At 36.1% G+C, this 22,696-nt stretch overlaps 1 protein-coding gene across 1 annotated transcript in view; it reads right to left on the reverse strand.

Annotated features, from left to right (window-relative positions):
* Positions 1 to 3,766: 3,766 nt before the first annotated feature.
* LOC129240621 (fatty-acid amide hydrolase 2) overlaps positions 3,767 to 22,696 on the reverse strand; it is a 90,643-nt gene continuing 71,713 nt past the window's right edge. The window contains exon 4 of the mRNA XM_054876543.1: positions 3,767 to 5,425. Within this exon, the coding sequence (XP_054732518.1) occupies positions 3,998 to 5,425 (1,428 nt within the window). The 3' untranslated portion in view covers positions 3,767 to 3,997. The remainder of the gene's footprint in view (positions 5,426 to 22,696) is intronic.

The raw sequence follows: 22,696 nt of genomic DNA on the forward strand, positions 1-22,696 counted from the left end.
CATAAATTCCTACATTAATAGTTGTTAAAAAGTATAGATATGCACATAAGTTTGTATGTACATAATTACAATAGGAACATAAATTTTGCTCGAATTTCGCATTTGAACGACGACAAGTGTTGTATAAATGCTTCCACGCGCACATATTTTCGTTCATGGAGGTCAACTTCTTTTCGTTATTTGCTTTGAGTCGTTGCGAAATTTACACCAATTACATGCATTTTTTGCATTAGCACTAATAAATGGAAGTGCAAAAATAAAAAGCTGAAAAACAAAGTAAATATAAAATTTATAAATTTAAGACCACAACAAATTAATTTGTGTGGCCAACTCGCTTCTGGGTAATTACAAGTAGATTGAAAAGATTGTTGTGTGGACGCGTACATTCGAAAACTTTGTTGGTTGTTTTATTACGAAAATCGCTGCTTATATGCAATTAGTTAGTGAGCTTCACAAGCTCACTAACACACATACATACAAGTATAGGTGTGTGGTATATACTCACATACTTACAATACATAAAACATTCACACATACAATGATGTGCTTGTATGCGGATATAACAAATACATACATATATACAGGGGATAATCATATGATTCTTTTTGGATTGTTGTTGGCTTAATTAATTAAGACACAATTTCTTTAAATTACGCAATAAGGTCATTATAATGTGATAGTGTGTGTGTGTGTGTGATGTATAATTTTTCAGCGATAAACATGCTTGATACATACATACATACATACATATATGCACATACATATATCCTAATGCATGTGTTTGCGCGTGTATGAACGGAATTCTAGCATAATAAATGACAATTTTTAATTCTAAGCAACATTGGACAATTATTAAATACAAAAATCGCGCTTTTTAATGAGTGAATAATTTAGAATAATCGCTGTGTGATGTACATAACTGTCTATATGCATAATGCATATTTGAGTAACATAACAATTTTAGCATTTAATGCACTATTCATAGGCCAGCTGTGGTCTTTGCATTCATATTCTTACATAAATACTCGTTTGAAGAAAATTAGTATAAGGAAAATCGTTTTAGTAGAATAAAGAATAGACACGAAAAAAAACTAGTCGTTTGTGTTTACACATCACTTGCGTAAAACTAACTGTAATTAGGCTGCAGATGGACACAACTGATGTCGAACCTGTCATGTCCGAGCGACTGTCGCAGTTCCTCCTGTCACTGAGCAGAGGAGACTGTAGGCAGCTTATTGGACTGATGACGGGCCACTTTCTATGGGCGAAACACATGGAACAGGTAGGCATCTCAGACAGACAGACCCTCTGCCCAGCATGTGGAGAGGAGGATGAGACGGCGGACCATTTTCCGTTTGCAGCAATGATATTAATAAAATTCCGAAAATTAGAATGGGAGCGCAAAGCGATATACATAATACCCAACAGATGCTCGGATGCGTCGCCCAAAGAAGCTATTTTGAAACAGATCTCCTATGGGAATGACACGAACGCGTGAGGTAAAGTCTTAAGACGAACCCAAACATATGACAAGTCGATATCGAGTAACGATGTTCAAATTTTCCGATGCCCCATTGGAGACAAATGAATGGATGCTATCGATAGCGTACAACCCCAATACACAATTAAGAGCGGAACTTGGACGCAGGTACCTGGTGTGTCTAAAAGGCATAAACACGGCTCCAACTTGATGAAATTTCTTTTAGCAGTCCCAGGGTGGAATCAGCCAAGAGGAGAGGAATGATATAGGGTGTGACGGCACTTTTGATGATGTTTCTGACTTTTTCGATTTTAACCTAATCTACAAAAAAAAACAAAGGCTTGAGGTCTTTGGCACTGATATGTTAAGACGCGACCACCTTGGCTCCTTGGCACCGCAAGATTGACTGATATTTTTTCGGAGGTCGGGTAGATTTAAAGAAAATTAAATGGGAGTCCAAGTGTAGTACAATGGACTTAAGAAAGACTAATTAAAAAATTAAAAAATTTGTAACTAAAATATAAGTGCACATATTCACAGTGTTTGTTGTCATTCCACAAATATGGCTGTGCGATTATGGACGTTGAAACATACGTCAAAGCGGGCTTTAAGCAGATTCAGGGTGCTGAGTTTTAAACTGCAACGAAGAGAGGCGGAATCTCAGATGCCTTTAAGCTAAAAATATTGGGCAAGTGCCCTAAAAAATGTTTGGTTTACCAAGCCAACTGCCAGTGTGGTATGAAAAGCAAAATGTTCATTACCACGGACATCATAAATCAGGAAATTTATAAGAAGATGTGTTTGCAAAAACGTTTGCTGCCATTCATTAAACAACATAAAGACGCAGTTCTGTTCTGTCTCGATTTTACATCGTGTCGTTATAGCCGTCTTAGTATGAACTGGTATGAAAACAACAGGGTAAATATTTTTCACTATAGGACCACTACCCACCAAACTGTCCATAACTGCGAGCAATTGGAAAGTGATGGCCACTTGATAAAAGTGAATTGTTGAAAGAAAATTGCTTAAGCTGAAAAAAGAAATTAAAAATGAGCAGCAGTTTAGAATTAATTGGCAGAAAGCGGCAGATACCGTAACAAAAACCGATGCCCATCGCTTAGTGAGCGGAGTAAAGAATAAATTGCGTTATTTTGTTTATAATTCAAAAGAGTTTTTTGTTAAAAAAATACGCTTAACAAGGAAATATGAATTAAAATTAAGAAAAAAATAACATTAAAAAAGATTAAAATAATAAAAAATTTAATTAAAAAATAGATAAATAAATAAATAAAAAATACAAAAAAAAACAATATAAAAAATGATTTCTTTGTTTAGAAAATACGTTTAATAAAGAAATATGAATTAAAATTTAAAAAAAAAACTAAAAAAATGAAAAATTAAATTAGAATAAAATATTATAGGTAAACAAAAAAAAATAAAAAATAAATAAAAATATAAAAACTTTAAATAAAAATATAAAAACTTTAAATAAAAATAAAATTAAAGAAAATTAAAAAAAGCACAAAACAAAATTAAACAAAAAAATAAAAAATGAGCTTTTTGTTTAAAAACATACGCTTAATAAAGAAATATGAATTAAAATTAAGAAAAAAATAAATAAAATAACATTAAAAAAAAGCATTAAAATAATAAAAAAATAAATTTAAAAAATATAGATAAATAAATAATTAAAAATAAAAAATAAAAAAATAATTTAAAAAAAGTAAAAAAACAAAAAACAAAATAAAAAAATGAGTTTTTACGCGGAATACAAAAATATGAATTAAAATTATAAAAAATAAAAAATTGCATAAAAAAATAAAGAATTAAACTTAAAAAAATTGATAAATAAAAAAAATTTAAAAAAAAGTTAAATAAAAATAAAATTAAAAAAAATTAAAAAAAAATAAAAATAAAGGAAAAAATAGTTTATCTAATTTTGATGTTATAACGATATTCGCTCGATCAAATATTTTTCGTGTCCATTCTTTAACTGCATTTCGCATGCAAAAGTAAATTAAAAATTTACACAAATCTATATAATTAGCAGAATAATTTAATTCAGTACAAATATAATAAACATTTTCTGCGTTTTGTTTTTTCTTATTTTTTTGTGTTCTTTCTACAAAAAACAAAACACAAAAAAAAAAATAAAAAAAATTTAATAATACAGAAATCACTACAAACATAAATATGTGATGTCACAAACTACTAGGTAGACTTATTCTAAAAAAGTACATACATACATACTAAAAAAATAGCATTATATTTCGAAACATCAGTCGCTTGTAAAGCTTAAGACAAAAAACGAAAAAAAAATTTGGCGCCTAACAGTATGCTAAACTAAGAGCATACTTGGAAAATGCCGCACCATTGCTAAGGCATTCACTAAATACCCCTACTGTAATTCATAGTTTTAGGCTGCTCTTCATTTGCATTGCTACAAAGCTTCTGACCCATTGCAGCCTCGCCACTCTGTAGGTACTTCTTTACTTTGCACCATTCATATGCTCAAGCTCACGTTTTCTTTTCTTTCTCTGTACTTTTCACACGCTTCGTCGACTCTTCTGAGGGCGGCCGCACCCAACCACCGTAGCGTCGTTCCATTTCGCGCGCCACCGCCAAACAAAGATGATCTTGCCCTGGATTCGCGACCACCTGTATGCCCATTGGTAGATTTCGCCTATCCAAACCGATCATACAGTTGGTGACTGGCAGTCCCAGCGTATTGAATATCGCCATATACATGGGCTCCAATAGTTTGTGATAAATTTGATAGTGCCGATGCGCCGTATTCGGGAAGGTTGGATAGAGGAAGACGCCATCGGTGCCGAGTAGCTCTTTGAATTCAGTCTTGAGCGCCTCAATGATGGTGGCCAAGTGCTTGTGGCGTGAATTTGGTATAATCTTCATGAAATTCTGCAAATGTCCGAATATCACCGACGGCAGGATGCTATCCGAACAACCGAAGAAATATTTGACGGTCTCTGTGCAAACTGTTTTCGGGCGTTCGCCTTCCTCTGTCTTATAATAGATAGTCTCGATATTTTTCATGGTCAACATGGCGGAGAGTGAAATGTCGAGCGAAAGTTTCATTTTTCGTATATTCACGCGCTTCGCATTGAAATCGGTGGCCACGCGATTAATGGCAGCATGCAAATCGCGACTCAGCGGGCGCATCATGCCCGACGGGCCATCATTATCCATGAAAAAGAAACGTATGCTCTGTATGCAAAGCTCGCGTTCGAGCGTCAACTTGGGACCTGTTGGATCCAACATGCATTTAAGTAGTAATGGCAGATCCTTCGCATAGCGAGTCATCGGTGCAATGGTAAAGAAGTCACCCCACTTGGGATAGTCACTGGTTGGATGATGTCCTTTGAATGACACTGAGTAGGGTGTGGGCTTATGGCCCCATATGCCGCTAAACATGGCTGGCAGACGTGACGAGCCGCCAATGTCGGAGGTGAGTCCCAATAGCGATGCACCGCTGGCCAATAGAGCGGCTTCTCCACCCGAAGAGCCGCCAGGTGTGCGCTTCAGATCGTAGGGATTCTTTGTTTGGCCCGTCACATTATTGTAAGTCTCCCAGAGCAAGCACAGTTCGGGTGTGTTGGACACCAGCAACACTATGCCACCACAGCGCTTGATTTGCTCCACCACGGGCGCATCTGATTTGGCAATTTGTGGCGTCTTGAAGACACGACCCGCCTGATTGGTCAAACCTTTGACGGCGATGCTCTCCTTCACCGTCACTGGTATGCCCAGCAGCGGTGTGTTCTCCTCCATTTCCTCGATGGTGTTGATGCCGGACGCAATAATACGATCGGTTTCGCGTGCCTCTTCGAGCGCTTCCTCAAAGCGATCCTGTACGATGGCATTGATCAACGGATTCACCTGCTTACACCGCTCGATATACGCTTCGACTACCTCTTCGCTTTTAATCTGAAAAAAAGAAGAAAAAGGTTGATCAGTTTATTGCGATTATTTTAAGTATTCTAATGGATAGCTGCATATCAAATTATTACAGTAATAAATGCGTTTTATTTGAAAGAAAAGGAGAGAAGAATTTAGTTTGAAAGAAAAAAAATTTTAATAAATTTATCAATAAAAAAAAGTTTCAAATTCCCAACACCAAATACGGGTGAAACGCAAGTGAACCAGACGTGCGGCCAGCTCAACGGAATGAATAAGTAGTTTGGATTTATTTATTTGTTTTTGTTGTTATATGTGCAAGTAAATATTAAAATCTGCCTACAAATACATTCGCACAATCATCAATTAAATGGAATTCACCAATCGTTAAACTGAAGCTGTCATTGACTGCTATCAATTTGCATAATTTCCAGTAAATTATAGTCAAAACTCTCATTGTAACGAAGACTCTGTTCTGTTGGCCCTGCAACCCTGAATTCACGAGAACGCTAATGCACATACATACAAGCTACTTACACTTGCACATACATATATTTAAAATTCATTGTTTCTAAGACAACTTGTTGCTAGCGCCAATAAGGCTGCTCCGGCTAACTGGGTGACTGTTGGAAAGGCTACGTCGGGTGCTTTGTATGAACATTTCGCCTTTAATTGTCTGCTGTTAATTTTAATGAATACGGTTATTACTCCATTTCATTGCGACCCATCATTAAAACTGACATTAAAACCCCATTAATGGCGCTTCCGAAGGCGATGCGCACGCGATTGAAGGTTTGAGTGCACGAAACACTCGATTTTGCATTTTGGACTTTGATTGAATTTCATAGAAAATTTCAATTGTGATGAAGAAATTTCTCTAGAAAGATGTAGCATTGAAAATGTGTGTAATTTGGAATAGTAGATAGTAAAGGCGAATACTGAGAAGAATATAAATTACGAAATTAAATTAGCAATACATTGAATGAGTCGTACTGAGATTTGCTTACGGAAGATATTTTCCATCAAATGACTACAACGTCACGTGAAATGGTTCGAAACCTGAAGAAGCGACTTGAGAGAAATCGCCGACGAAGTGCTAATCAAATGGTGAAAGAACTGAAAATATCTGACCGTAGCATCCGCCGCATAATGAAAAATGATCTCAAAGAAAAGCCTTGCAAGATCCAAAAGGTGCATGATCTCACACCACAGCAACAACAAGACAGACTAGAGAGAGCGAAGGAGTTGCTTCGCTTCACCGAAAGCGGCCAATTTCCGAACACATTGTTTTCTAACGAGGACATTTTTCAAAATGAGGAATTCGTGAACTCCCAAAACGATAGGGTTTTTTGACCGGCCGTTCATACGAAAATTTTAGTCATCGATCGGCCACCAGGAGGCAGCACCCGCCACAGGTAATGGTTTGGGCCGCTGTAACCGCAGATGGGCGCTCTCCAATCATTTTCATTGAGCCTGGCATCAAGGTAAATGCGAAATGTTATCGGGAAAGTATTCTGGAGGTTGCTTTGAAGCCCTGGGCAGACAAACATTTCGGTGGCAAACGATGGCCGCTTCAACAGGACTCGGCACAATCTCACAAAGCTCGAGTGAACCAAGAATCGCTAAAAAAACAACGTTCCGAACTTCATAACGTCTACTCAATGGCTCTCAAATTCACCAGACGCGTATCCGATGGATGGATTATTCTCTCCGAACTAAAAGACTCACCAGTTTCGTGGCGCTGAAAAAAAACCATTGTCCGCGAGTGGGCCAAAATACCTGCAAGTCACATTCGGGCAGCTTGCGATTCGTTTCTGGAACGTTTCAAGGCCATAGTCAAGGCAAAAGGTGGTCATATCGAGCAAAACTAAATTGATTGTTAATTTTCTATTATTTTCACACATTGTTCTCCATTGAGATCAAAGTGCCATGAGATGGAAAACCAAATTTTCGTCAGAGTTCACAATGAAAAATGCAAACAAATTTATCCGAAAGTAAGCTTATGTACCCTTCGGAATTCTTGCGTGTTGATGGGAAGATGATATTAATCTTTTAAAGTGTACTCACAGCTCACCACACCACCATAGAGATCCGCCGCCTCTCCAAAACTTACTTAATCCATCAGGCCCAACTAAGTTAAGCTTTTTTTCATCATAAAAGATATTCTTAAAAAAATGCTAAAATTTGGAAAACTTACATTTTCGGAATATTTTCATTTGTTTTACTCTGCCAGATCCTAATTACGATCCATATTATTGTATAACGAGCGAAGGTTTTCCGTCTCATTTTGTTGTCAGCTGCAACTTTTGGCGCTGGCGTCATTTTAGAGAACTTAACATTTTCCGAACGCTTTAAAACTCGGCTTAACGTAGGGCGAGAAGCATTGAGGTCACATTCAGCCGTAAGTTCTTTGTATTGTTTCGCGCCACGCGAATAACTTTTTGCACTTAGAGGGTGTTTAAAATTTGTTTTCATTCTGTAGGTCCGCAGAGTGAAATATGATTGTTTTGGATTGATTAATGTAAGAAATTTTTGTTTCATAGTTTTTAAAAATTTTTGAAGTAAATCATTTTCTTAGAAAAAAATTTAAATTTTTTAAAGTGGTCCTATTGCGTGAATTTTTTTTTTATAAAAAAGTCACTCTTTAGATAATTTATTAAACTTTAAAAAGCTGCTGTGTGTCTTGACATTTTTTCACAAATTGAGGGGACCTAAAGTTTCAATGCCGCCTCCGAATGGCAGATTGTTTTTCATGCGAAGCTTTTTCATGGCAGAAATACACTGGAAGGTTTGCCATGGTCTGCTCAGGTGCGATCGTTATTAGAAAAACAAATTTCTAACATTTGGTATTTCATGTCTGGGGTTTTTACTTATTCCAGATAAAACAAAATTCCATTGGCTTTAACGCCTATCATGAAGGACTGTCCGACTCACGCGGAACCATGTTTTTGTGTTTTTAAATTCATGAACGTGGAAAAGTTCTAAGTTTATTAGTTTCCTGGTGAAATAAGTTTGACGAATTGTTAGCAAAATTAGTTGCAGATAGGTAGGTAGGTTATTTACCCGTCTACCCTAGCTTGGTGATAGGATGTCTATCGGTACCTCCAAGCAGGTGTGCGCTTGTTTTGGTACGGGAAAGATATTTTATTTCCTACCTACTCCTATGCCCCAATAGGAGTTAAAGGAAAAAAATTAAAAAAAATGCAATAAAAATAGTCTCTCTCAATAACAATTTATCCGTAATCAAGCTAAAGAGGTGATCATAGGAAGAAGAAAAGTGTGGAGGGCAGAAAAGTCACGTTCGCAGAAGGTTGAGCAAAGTCATGGCAATTATGGCGATGAACGGCAGAATAATCCACATTCGACCAACCAAGCGGCCACTGAAGAGATGGCACGAATGCTGGACTCCGAATCCATTGAACTACAGTAAAAGTTATCCGAATATATTAGTGTAAACAGGAATTTTCCTAACTAAACGAAGAAGAAGAAATGAAAAGTTTGTTCACCATTCAAATAAACCATCTAAGGTTCTTTTTCAATATTCAAAAAGGGAGGTCTTAATTTGACGCTACATAAAAAGTTTTTGAATAATAAATTATGACAGTAAATTATAAATAATGAGATATAAAACACGAACAGATTACAGCAATCAATAAAAGTACCTACATACGTATACATACATATATGGATACATGTTTTGTACATTTATTTATAGTTCAACTCATTCAATTATTTAGTCGACTATAAAAACGCTTGCATTTTAATTATTGACACTTTCAACATTAATTAAATACAATAACTATAATTATACAATATAATAATTAATATGTATGTACGTATGTTTATACATGAGTGCTGACAATAGTGCAAAGTTTTGGCTATATATATATTTTTTTATAAAGTTTTTGGGGCTATAAAATTTAAAAAAATCAAAAAATATTCATAACAATTTTAAGCTCATTAATTAGAATATATGTATAGAAAAATATAGAATATGGAGGTGAATCTGTAGAAATCAGCAATAATGATGTTTGGGCATGGCGGAAAATTACCGCGTCGGGAAAATGGCAATTTGGACGTAATACTAACTCTTAAGGGGTATTCTGGTCAAGACGCCTTAATTTTAGATATTTTAAAAAATAAGATAAAAAAATTAAAAACATTTTTACTATCCATTTTTTAATGTTTTTTATTAATATTAAAAAAGTATAAAAAAAAATTTATAAAAAAAAAAAAATGGTGGGTATGATTCCAACCCTTGTAGCGATGTAAAACAAACAAATTAAAAAAATTCAACATGAGTTAGGATGTCGCTATCGGATTACGCCAAAGCAAAGAAAAAAAAAATCACAAAATGGCGTCAATTTGAAAAAAAAAAAAAAATTGTTTGCTCTGTTTTTTACCTTTTCAAATTTTTTAAAAATACTTCAAAATCGGAGGCAGACGCGATAGACAGATGTATACTAAAAAATTCATATCAAACTTCAAAGCAATCGGTGAAGTAGAATCATGACGACCATCTCAAAAAAGTAGTTTTGAGAAAATCGCGTTTGAAGTTTGAGCAACAATTCCAATAGAATAACTTAGATCATAATATTTACTACTCACTCTGCGATATATTTCCTGGTATATGATATATTATAGAAGTATAAGGTATATATATAATATACTATACGTATAGAATAAATAAAGGTTGTGTGGGATACAAAAGATTTTCTGAAAAGAACGAGTCTTCAAGTCGTCCGATAACATCAGTGGTTCATTGTGCGATTCGCTCCACTCGGCCGACTTAGACGCCACGTCACAAAATCCGCTGTATCTCCGAAAATAATTCGAATTTTGAAAAATCCGTTGAAGAGCATATTTTTGAAGGTCTAAACTTTGAAAATATGTAAAAAAAAGAAATCGATTTTCCCTTAAAGTGAGATTTCAAAAACACTTTATAAAGCGTAAAACTTCCACAAAAATTATTGTAGTATAAATTCAGCTTGGACAAGCCGCTTTTCTACAAAATATATAAATCTCAGCTCAAAGGTGGCATATTTTTCAAGTCATACGCATGTCACTCAAAGTTATGCCGCTCAAGTAGGGGATGGGACTACCCTCTACTTGAAAACTTAAGCAACTTTACTTTGTTAAATAAATTGTAAGGCTTCCGGAATGCTCGCCTAATTATGCCACAATTTTGAAACCGAATTTGGAAAGTAGGTGCATCTACACTCTTGCACTAAATCTGAATTAATATACAAAGAAAAATTTTTGAGTACAGCAACAAAAGACTACCACATAATCTGACACTGAAAGTGTTGCGAAAAAAGATTTTCTAGGCTGAAACACTTAGTACAATAGGAATGAAACTCAATTTAAGATGGGAAGATGGGAACCCAAATGTTTTGAAATGAAAAACGGAAACGCTTCTAATGATAAGGAATAATAAAATTCGAAATAGAAGGAGGGAACAGTACCAAAAAATTATAAAATTGGTAGATAAAAGATATCCATAATATCGGGTCAGTCCATAAGTTCGTGCGTATTTTACGCATAATTTCACTTTTGTACGATTTTGGCATACAAAAAATTATTCGCGGAATATAACGGAACTATTTATATTTTCTTTGACATATTGTGCATTCAACAAGTGATTCCAATGGCGGATAGAAGCACGTGTTGTTAAAAAATAAAATGGAATCTTCGAACGCGTGTAAGAGGCATATTTTGTAATTTTTTTTTATAAAAGTAGTAAAAATGCAACAACTGCTACTACAGAAATAAACACTGTTCACGGAGAAGATACCGTGAGTGTGAGGACTGCGCCAAAATGGTTTTCAAAATTCCGAAGTGATAACTGCGACGTGGAGAATATCCCGCGCGTTGGTCGTCCTGAAGTCTTTAACTCGAGCTCGTGGAAGCTGAGCCCAATTTGACAGTCGATATGATATGACTCAGAGGTTAAATTCATCGCATGGAACAGTTCACAGGCACCTGGTTCCAAAAACTAGCTTCAACAAATTATGATATAGGGAATGTGTTGAATGGAAAAAATTATGAGTTCTGAAAAGAGCTAATTTCTCACATAACTGATGTTTTAAAGTAGAGAGAATTAATTGTAAATGCAATTACGCGATACTCTAAAAGTATGTATAAACAAATTAAATTAAAAAAAATTCATATACAAATACTTCACTTAAAATTAACTTGAATATCTAGAAATGGAAAAAAACATTTAGAACTCAACAAAACCATATCACATAAGTTTTTTAAATCATGCCTACTTTAGTAGTAAAAATCACCCTGTATTCCCCAAGCAACGCTCTGCTGTTTGCCATCGTTGATTTATTCTAGAACTCAGAACTTCCCACAAAGGAAGAACACGAAGCACCTGTCGAAAATTGTTTTGCAGACAACTTTATATTTGGCTGTACGAATAAGAAGAAGCACAAAGCGTGTCGTCAGTACAGGAGACAAAATTCCCTCGCTTCCAAATGTTTCCCTGTGTAAACTTAAAAAGTTATTAGGTGTGCAACTAAGTTCTCGCTGTTTTTTTTTTTTTTTTTTTTTTGAGAAAATACAACTTTGATCGAAAAAAATGGTTACCAGTGAATCATTGAAAGTATTGCCCATCGCTGGCTACTAATTTTTCCCATCTTTCTGGTAGATCTCGTATACCGTCGCGGTAAAATTGTTCATATTTTGAGGTTATCCATGGATCAAGCCATTTTTTGATGTCTTCATATGAATGGAACTGCTGGTCAACTAGACCATGTGCCATCGATCGGAACAGGTGATAATCAGACGGCGCAATATCTGGAGGATATGGCGGGTGGGATAGGATTTCCTATTTCAGTGTTTCCAGGTAGGTTTTAACGAGTTTGGCAACGTGAGACCGAGCGTTGTCATGCTGTAGAATCACTTGTTCATGCCTCTCCGCGTATTGCGGCCGCTTCTCGCACAGGGCTCGGCTCAATCGCATCAATTGAAGTCGATACCGATGAAGTCGATCCCCAGTGATGGTTTCGCTTGGTTTTAACAGTTCATAATAAATAACACCAACTTGGTCCCACCAAATACATAGCATAACCTTCACAGCATGAATATTCGGCCGAGGCGACAACCTAGAAGCATGACTGGGCAGTCCCCATGACTTTCATTTCTTTGGATTGCTGTAATGAATCCATTTTTCATCACCCGTCATGATGCGATGAAGAACACCCTTCCTTTTTTGCCGCTGGAGCAGTTGTTCACAGGCGAAAAACGACGTTCAACATCCCTTAGTTTTAACTCATAGGGAACCCAAGTCCCCTGTTTCTGAATCATTCCCAAAGCATGCAATCGCTTGGAAATTGATTGGCGGGTAACTCCTAATACTGAAGCAAGCTCTTTTTGTGTTTGACACGGATCCTCATTGAGCAATGGCTCCAGCCTTCAATTCAGCGTCTTCGGAGGTTTTTGGCCTTCCTTCACGCGGACGGTCGTCAACATTAAAATCACAGTCTTTGAAGCGATGGAACCGATCTTGGCACGTTGTTTCACTTAAAGCAGCATCTCCATAAACTTTTTGTAGCTCTCGATGCGCTTCACCCGCCGTTTTTTTTTAATGAAAGAGGAAAATCAACTCTTCCCGCAAATTACGATTATTCGGCACAAAATCAGAAAATTTCACAAAAGCAAAAGTGTATGATACCAAAACAAAATCACTAATGTGTCGAAGCAGTTTGTTTACCATATGTCTAAGCTTGGTTTATGACGTTTAAGTTATGTTAGAACCAACTAGCACACACCGCTGGCGGCGTCTATTGGCAAACAGCGGGAACTTGCGGGGAAGTTGCGCACCTAATATTACAATATCAATTAAAAAAAATGTTTGTAAGCTAGCGGAAAATAAATAATGAAATTCGCAATTTGAAATATTGCTTAACTACGAGTATTAACTTGAGATTTTAATATTAATAAAAATATTGTAGTACTAAAAAATATAAAAAAAATTCCAAAATGATTTATGATGGTCGTAAAATTAGCTGAAGTGATTTATAATAGTGATGACTTGATGATTTTGGATATTTATTTATTTATTTAAATTTTTTTATATTCTATTTTTCTCTAAGTAAAGAGCCAAGTCCAAAATTGCATTTTAAATGATAGTGAGGACAGACACAGGTATAATTAACACTAAACATACCGGAATTTTATGTATTCCTTTTCCTAGCAATGTGGGTCAAATGACCCGTCTTTAAAATATTATATATATTATTAAGATCACATATACTTCTCGGTAAAACAATTAGAAAGAGAAGAGCAAATCTTGAAAAATACATTCGATGTATTTTTTAATAAAAGTCGTGAAGGCAAACGACGATTTAATAATGTTATTTCTAAGAACTTCTGACAAAAAGTTTAAAATGGGTCAGTCATTTGACCCGTCCATGGTAGGTTTAGTGTTAAATATATCTATGTACTTGCATTATATACTATTTTATTATTTATATTTAGTACCTACTATATAATACAAAATTAAATGTGTGTAGCAACAACAATAATTGCACATTTTTCTTTGTCTAGAAGAAGCTAAAGTTTCTGCTTGACTAATTTTCAACTTCATGGCTACGGTCTAAAAACTTCTATGTATATATACATACAAACACATACTTATGCATTTACCCGCAGTAAGCCGAAGTGGTACACCTATAAAATAAAGTTACATGTCTTCGAATAAATTTAACCATTGGCAGCTTTTACAAGTAAAATAAAGACGTATACGCGTTATGTTTCTATTAACTTTAGCTTAGGTAAAAATAAGCACCTAAATATAATATTAGGCAGTACGGTGATCGATCATATGATTTTTTGGTTTCTTCGAAGAATTTCCAATTTCACCATTTACTTCCAAAAAATATTTAATATCTTTTGTAGCTTATCATAATAGAGAAAAGAATAGCATTGATTTGAAGTTTGCACTTCAACTTCACGACCTTTTATGCACTCTACTCATAACCGTACCTCATCTAAATCCAGCTTCCTTATAAAACTTATAATACCAAAAATATTTACAGTGAAAAAATATAGTTCCCCAACATTTTAATAAGTTTTGAGTATTTAATTATTTATTTTTTACGATAATTTAAATTATTTTTTTATATAAATATATTTCATTCTGTAGTAAAGACCATAGTAAGACGCAGATAGTTCGTGGGACTCCTCGCCATTCCATTTCCAAACTCGTAGCTGTGCTTACCACTCATTGGGCGATCGGCACTCATGCAGAAAAGCTGAGTTTACCAATTAATCCCCATTGCAGAAGCTGTGAGACCTTTTAGAGAAGGAGACTGTTGAGCATTTTCTCTCGCCTTTGGCAGGTAGAGGATTGAAGTCACTGAGTGTTCCTATTCGATCAATTGGATTCTAACAAATTCCATTGTATGAGGGTATAATACTTATAAAGGGTTTTCCAATAACAGGTGTTATTTTGAATAGCCTGCTATTTAGGTAGATGTCACTTTTGAAACTGCCATTTTTTGATATTTGACAAGTAGAAGCTACGCCATTAGTAAAAATGGAACGATACAGGCTTAAACAACGCATTGAAATTATTTAAATTCACTACAAAAATTTGGCAGAGACGGTTCGTAAAACTTGAACATGTTTCTGTCATCGTGAAGCACCTTGTCGGTCCGCAATACAGAAATTGGTGAAAAAATTCGAGCTGTTGGGACAAGTTAGTGATGTGAAGAATAAAACCCGTGGATGTCGCTCAAGAACAGCCGAAAATATTGCTGTTGTAGCCGAAAGTGTTGAAGAAAACCCAGGTTTGTCCATTCCTCGTCGTTCTTTGGAATTAAGCATTCCACAAACGTCATTACACCGTAGTTTGCATAAAGATTTGGGTTTTAAGGCTTATAAAGTCCAATTAACATAAGAACTCAAGCCGGCCGATCATCAGCAACGTCGTGTCTTTGCTGATTGGGTCGTTGAAATGTATGAAAATTTTCCGGAATTCGATCGAAAAATTATCTTGAATGATGAGGCCTATTTCCACCTCGGTGACTTCGTCAACAAGCAAAATTGTCGGATCTGGGGCTCAGAAAATCCTAAAGTTATTGTTGAAAAGCCTCTCTATCCTCAACGTGTGACTGTTTGGTGCGGTTTATGGGCCCACGGAGTCATTGGACCTTAATTCTTCGAAAATGAAGCTGGAGCAACAGTTACGGTGAATGGATTACGCTATTGCGAGATGATTAACGATATTGTATAGCCGAAATTGGATGGTATTGATCTGGACAACGTTTATTTTCAACAAGACGGCGCCACGTGCCACACAAGCAACGAAACCATCGATATTTTACGCGATAAACACCTCTTATTGGAAAACCCTGTATAATACTTAAATAATTTAAAGTCAATAGCCACCACCATAAGCTATAATGGCTTCACGCCTACGAATAATACTGCGCAAGTTGGGAAAGTAATCGGCTCCAAATCAGCCGAATTTGCTTGATAGCAGTTTGACGGTCCATATTTGTTTTTCTTAGAGTTTTTGCTTAATTATTTCCGAAACATTTTCAATACGGTTGGCATCAGACGATAGTGAAGACCAATCCAACATTTCAATCCCATTCTGCTGTTTCCACTCTACGCACCTTCCACTTCGATGCTTGTGATCGTTCTCTTCTTCTTAAATCCAAACTTGGCTAGTTCTTCCAAACATATTCGCAGCTGATAGTAATAATTTTGGTAAATTTTATTCACCAAAACTGCATTCAATTTGACGCTGAAAATAAATATAGCGCCAAATCCTTTTTCGAAGAAGCAGCCCCGAACATGAACCTGAACAGGTTGGAACTGAAAAGTTCCATGAAGTTGCCGGTTATCAGCAAGGGGTCGTTGGATACAACAATTCGTACAAAACGAAGATTCATCTGTGAATATTACGTTTGCCCAATTAGGTTCGGAATTTGCCTTATTCCATGCAAGTATTTTTTTAATGCATGATAATGAGACCAGCGGTTTTTTCAATGTGCTCCGGAATAGGAGGCCTTCTGTACGTGAAAAAATTCGAATCCGATAACGCGGAATTGTGGAGTTCCGCGGAAGCCGATCTGCAGCCTACCGGACGGTTCAAAGGCTGCGAATAGTGATACGAACTTCAGATATGAAGGGTAGTTGTAAATAAGTATTTAATTACAAGTAAGCGGACAAGCAGCGGGTAGGAATAATAGATGTGGGTGGTCTTGCCTTGGGGTATGGCAAGTCCTTCAAAAAATCTACAGCGCCCGATAATTCCTACCGACAAGGCGTACAAATGCCGTATTCAAATAAGCATTCTGCCTTGATTCTATATCACAGCGTCGGGGTTCATTTGAGGAGCGGCTCAAACAACGTCTGTCTCATAGCGAGGGTTGAGCGGAAATGCTATTACTCGCGATGCTATACCAGAGATTTTAAGCTAACAACCTATTACTCCAAAATCACATTGTTACTGAAATCAGACTAGCACTATACGCCCAGTGATCGACTCGATAGCAATTAATCATCATCATTAAAGGTCCTCGAATCGGGTATTTGTATACATCAACACCACTTTCCCTTGAAACTGCTTTAGCTTCACATAGCAATAAATCCGGCTTTGTCACAAACAAATCATTGGTCCTCTGATCTTGCTTTGGAGAGGTATTGTTTTTTTTTTTGCCTCGCCCGGGCAAGTCGTCACCGTTTCTAACTTTGGTATAGCATTAGACCTATTTATTGATTAACGTCTTTGACTGCTTTAAATACTCGTATTTTGCTGCAGATGGATATGAATGTTTTGGATTTGTTCCGATGTACTCGGAGCACTGCTTCATACGCGGGACTCATTTCGTAAAAACCACTTACGCTTTCTATATTTCTCGCAACACTAACAAATTGCACAACACGCCACGATACGCCCTTTAGCAGCCTTGAATTTTTTTTATAACGAAACTCAAAGTTTGAATTTTGTTGGTCGCGCCTCTAATATACAGCTACAATATTTTCACAGGTGACAAGTTGTGGATTATAGAATTTGATTTGATTAGATTTGTATCAAAATGTCAATTACGAAAAAATGGCACATACGATAATTTCGCGCAAAGGGGTTAATATACTCGAGTGCAAAAAAAACAACAGATTTCCAATTGGTTGCACAGGAGTTTGAAAACTGAAACGTGAAATTTTCAAGTATCTACATGATGAACAATATGAAGTGTTACCTATTGAAAATACCATCACTTTTTTGTGTGAAATCAGATTTATTGATTTCAAAGACAAAATTGTTCAAAAATGATTACAATTTAGCATATATTCACTTTAGCTCGATATGACCACCTTTTGCCTTAACTATAGCCTTCAAACGGTCAAAAAATGAGTTGCATGATGCACGAATGTTATTTTGAGGTATTTTGGCCCATTCTCGTATAATAGCTTTTTTCAGCGCATCCATACTGGCATATTTTTTAGTCCACACGTTGCTCTCCAAAATGGACCAGATGGAACAGTCCATCGGATTTGCCTCTGGCGAATTCGTAAGCCATTGTGTGGACGAAATGAAGTGTGGAACATGATTTTTTAACCATTCTTGGTTCACACGAGCTTTATGAGACGGTGCCGAGTCCTGTTGGAACGTTCAAGGTCTACGACCAAATGTTTGCATGTCCACGGCTCTAAAGCAGCTTCTAAAACATTTTCTTGATAGTAAGTCGCATTCACTTTGACTCCAGGCTCGATAAAAACGATTGGAGAGCGTCCATCAGCGGTCACTGCGGCCCAAACCATCCATTTCGACGTGGATTTCGTTCAAGTCGAGCCTTCACTTTCCGAACCATTTCTGGCGTTGTTGGGGTTTTTTTGATCCACATCCATAGCGTTTTGCAATACTCCCAGTATCATTGCAAAGTTTTATAGTGCGATACATAAACATTTTATTCACTTTGAGGTGACTGAGCTCACGAACAATGGCTGGTTGTGATTTTCCAGCCAAATATAACACAATCACACTATTACGTTTGAATTCCATCACACAAAAAAAAAATTAACAAAACTGAGACGCAAATGCTTTCGATGGCTAATAAACAATATATTGAACTATCATTAGAACAATTTTGACGTTGATGTCATAAGCTGTTTTACAGATACAAGCAGTGTGAAGTTAGTAACACTTCATATCGTTCACACTGTAGATTTCAGATTTTTTGACGGGAAAATGTTCATAGTAGAAGTAGCGTAATAAAAAAAAAATTAAATTTTGTCGTTCGACTTGAAAACGTTTTTTCCGACTAAATCACTGCAGGCACCGAAAAACTTATTCATCCAGTTTTATTTATTTCCTTATGGACGAATATGACCACTTCGCGCCAAGATATCGGACTTTGAATCAAAATCATTTGATGATCTTCGATATCTTACCTAGCAATGAGTCCACAGAAAATTGAAGAGTGATTTCAGAAACTCAAATTAATTCTCGGCAGGGATTGACCATCGTTTTTTGGAGAGCAAGAAAAGCAAACTTCTTTTGGAAAATCCAGCGCTAAATTACAAATACTGATAGAGAGACTAATAAGCAATGTGCTTTTTACAGCTCACTGTAAAAGCACCCACAAACAAAAACGTGGAGTAGCTGCAACTATCATCGTTCGCTAGTTCGGAGTATATGGCAACTCGGTATAGATGTTGTTTAAATTCTTATCTAGACTCCGGTTATTTCGAACTGGTTTATTAACGGAACTTCCTAAAAATTGTCAACTATTTTGCATTTGTTGTTTGGTAAGTGAATACCGGTTTTCTGGTCTTCTAAGCTGATTTCTTAAAGTGCTAAAGTTTGTATATGAATAGGGCACTTTGAGCGAACTTTGTATGAGCTAGAATAAATAATTTAATTACTAAACATTTTAATTTTGTTGGCGGTGACCACTTTTTGGTAAGAATAAAATATAATCTGAACTAACAAAAAACTAGTTTTGAATTATGAAATGTATTATTATACTCGTACTAAATAGTTTGCTTTGAGTCTATAGGGTATAGATGAACATATCGGGTGTTTTTTTCAGCTGCTGTGAGAACTACCGCCATACGACCAGATTTATTGGAAAAAGTAGTCAAAAATTGGACTGATCGAATGAATCATATGATTTGTAGCCGCGACAGACATATGCACGAGACATATCATATTCAAAAAATAAAAGAAGGTTGCTGGGACTTAGGTGAGAGCACTGCCTAGGGTACTGAAGAAAGGAGCATCCATCTAGCTGCCAAACTGTGACATTTACAGAGAAATGGCTCAACAGTCCTCTTCTCTGAAAGGTCTCCACAACTTCTGCAATGGGGATAGGTAAGCAATTGGTAAGCATAGCTTTTCCGCGCGAGTGCCGATCGTGTAATGACCGAGCTACAAGTTTCGAAGCTGAATGGCGACGAGTCACAAAAGCATTCTGCGCCCTGCATCTATTATACTAGGGCCAAAAGGTTTTCGAAATAGCACACGAAGAAATGGAGCTCCATTTGTTCTGCGCTTTTCAGAAAAATGAGTTGTGCAATTCCCCTATAACAACGGCCAGGCAGATGCCGATGGCCGGACGGCAGACCTCTGAGGCTAAGTCCGTCGACCCATTCCTGGTAAGCTAATCAGCAAATTCATTTCCATCTATGTTCCTATGTCCTGAAACCCAGATCAGCGATATGTTACCTGCACACACAACCTTCTCTTTACAGGAGTTGGCCAGTTTGGATGTGTATCATGTCATCGTCAGTGCCTTGATCGCGGCTTGACCATTAGAGAAAATGTTAATATCTCCCTCGCGTTACCTAAGCATTTTGCATGCCTACAGAGTTCTGCCTGTAAAACACCAGCAGTGTTCGGTAATTTTAAGGAAATAGATAAATTGGCTGATTTAGGGTAAACCCCTGCTCCGATTCCCGATTCCATCTTGGAACTGCCAGTTAATACAGAGATACCAGCTTCGGCGCTGATTTTCCTCTCGTTTCAATCTTGCCTACTTGGAAAGATTGTCCTGGCACGACTCTAAAAATCCAGTTTCCGAATAGAGAGATTTGTGTGCAATTCCGAAAAATGCGATGTTAACTGCTTAACAATGCAACGATGTCCCTTGAGAGATTAACTGATTATAAAAAAATTCACACCAACAATATTTTTGTTGTATAATCATTTGAAGTTCTTAAGCTCTTAAGCCTCATACATGCGTGCCATCAATTTTCCCATTCGCCCAGAAAGGTTAATCGAGAAAGGTTTAAATGCATTGGCATTTATTGCCACATTAAGGCATTTGCAGGTTATTGCCTTCAGCTGTCACAAAGTTCATTTACACGCAGAACTGTGTGCGGTTAACTCATTCATGTTTTGTTTAACGACAAGTTTGAAGTTGGTAAAAAATCGAGTTAATTTTTTATAATTTTTTTTTTGTTGTCGTGCAGCTGTTAAAAGGAAAAACACCATCGAGCAAAAAAAAACAAAATTATAAAAATTAAGGGCATTTTTAAGCAACTTCAAGTCGGCACCTTAGTACACTAAAATTTAATATATAATAAAACTGCATATCACAAACAATTGAATTGGGATGAAAAGTTTGTGGAATTTTTCTAGTTTTTGTATAACATTTTAAAATTGGATTTATAGAGTTTTTGTTACGCAATGAACTATACTTTAAAATAAAAAATGAAAATAGGAAAATTTATATGAAAAAAAATAGTCAAAACCGGTCAACATATTGGTGTATTATCTTTTTATTGCAAAATAAACTGATTGCAGAGAAATTACTTCTTATTATTTTATATCTTACGCTTAAGAATACATATTTTTAATTCATTTAAATTCGAAATACTTTTTGGTTGTAAGACTGCGCATAAGAGTTCATTCTGGTCGCACGTTTTTTATTTAAACCGTAAATTAAGTACATACTACATCATCAGCAGCATAGAGAGGTTAATACAACCGCAGACCAGTCACCGTTCATAGTCCACAAACACTCAACCCTCCCCAACCCTTTCCCTTTCGTCCTATCGTCCTTTTCCTTCACCTCTTTTTCCCCTCTTGCAATGGTATCACAAAGGATGAACTAAACTCTTTCGTCCAAGTGAGCCCACTCTCTGGGCAACCATCGCTAACTAACCTAGCCTAAGTACATACATATGTAGGTATATTCCTAATTGAGCTTCATATCTTCATTAAATTCATGTACAAAAGAAAGCTTGTATTAGATGTATATCAGTAAAAAAACTTCGAAATAGATTTTCTTCATAGAATAGGGGGCATACAGTAGCTGGCCAAAGTTTACGTTCGTAGAATACGGATTATTTTCCTTCTTTATAAATAAAAGAAAGTTTTTGTATATTCAGATAAGGGCTTTTTTTATTAACTTCGACTCTCCTTACTACACTAACGCCTCTTCGACTCTTCGATCGCTGCTGCCTCTTCTCGCACGAACACAGATTAAGCATTTTATTTCATTAAAACTTACATTAAACAAAAAAATATAGTATACAGTTTTAAATAAAAATTAATTTCATAAAAAACATTAATAAAATATTAATATTACGAGAAAAATACCATATAAAGCCATCTCAGAAAATTGCATTGCAAAATGAAGTTGTCATATACTTAATAACCACAATGACCATAGTTACGAGCATTCAGCCAATTCATAGTCGGAAGATGTAATTCTTTAAATTTGAAAACCTTTGAGGCTTATCCTGATCATTTTTAAGGTTGCCCATGCGTTATCGGGGCTCTACGATGGTCACTTCAAAAAGTTAAGATTAGTTTGGGAAAAAATGTCCATTATTTTCTCGGTAGATGGCTGTAATGATTGATATCTCGTAAAGTATCGATCAAACAATTTAAAGTTCCCAAGGTCAAATTTCTCGCTAACAAAATTCTTTTCCTGCTTTTTTTTTGAGTATTCCATACAGTTGTGAGTTACAGAGTGTTAATAATGGTCGTCAACAAAGAGAAAATTCGATAGATTTTATAGTTTGTCTTTAATAGGCGAAAATGGAAGATAGGGCGCTGAAATTGTGTATGGTGTTTGTGGTGCAATTTTGGTTTCGTCGATTCCGTTCAGGCATTTTTGATGGTAAAGAAAATGTCGATAATGTCGAAAATGTCGTTAAAATCATAGAAATAATCGAAGTTGACCGACCCATGAGCTAAAGATCGACCATAAAATAGTTTTAAACTATTTGCGCAACCTAAAATTATTATTTCTACTGTGAACAAAATTTCTACTGTAGAACAAAATTTGTGCCTATTAATCAATCATCTTCCCTCCGGAATGGCGTTGT

The sequence above is a fragment of the Anastrepha obliqua genome, chromosome 1 (genome assembly GCF_027943255.1).
Source record: "Anastrepha obliqua isolate idAnaObli1 chromosome 1, idAnaObli1_1.0, whole genome shotgun sequence".
Taxonomy (NCBI): Eukaryota; Metazoa; Arthropoda; class Insecta; order Diptera; family Tephritidae; genus Anastrepha; species Anastrepha obliqua.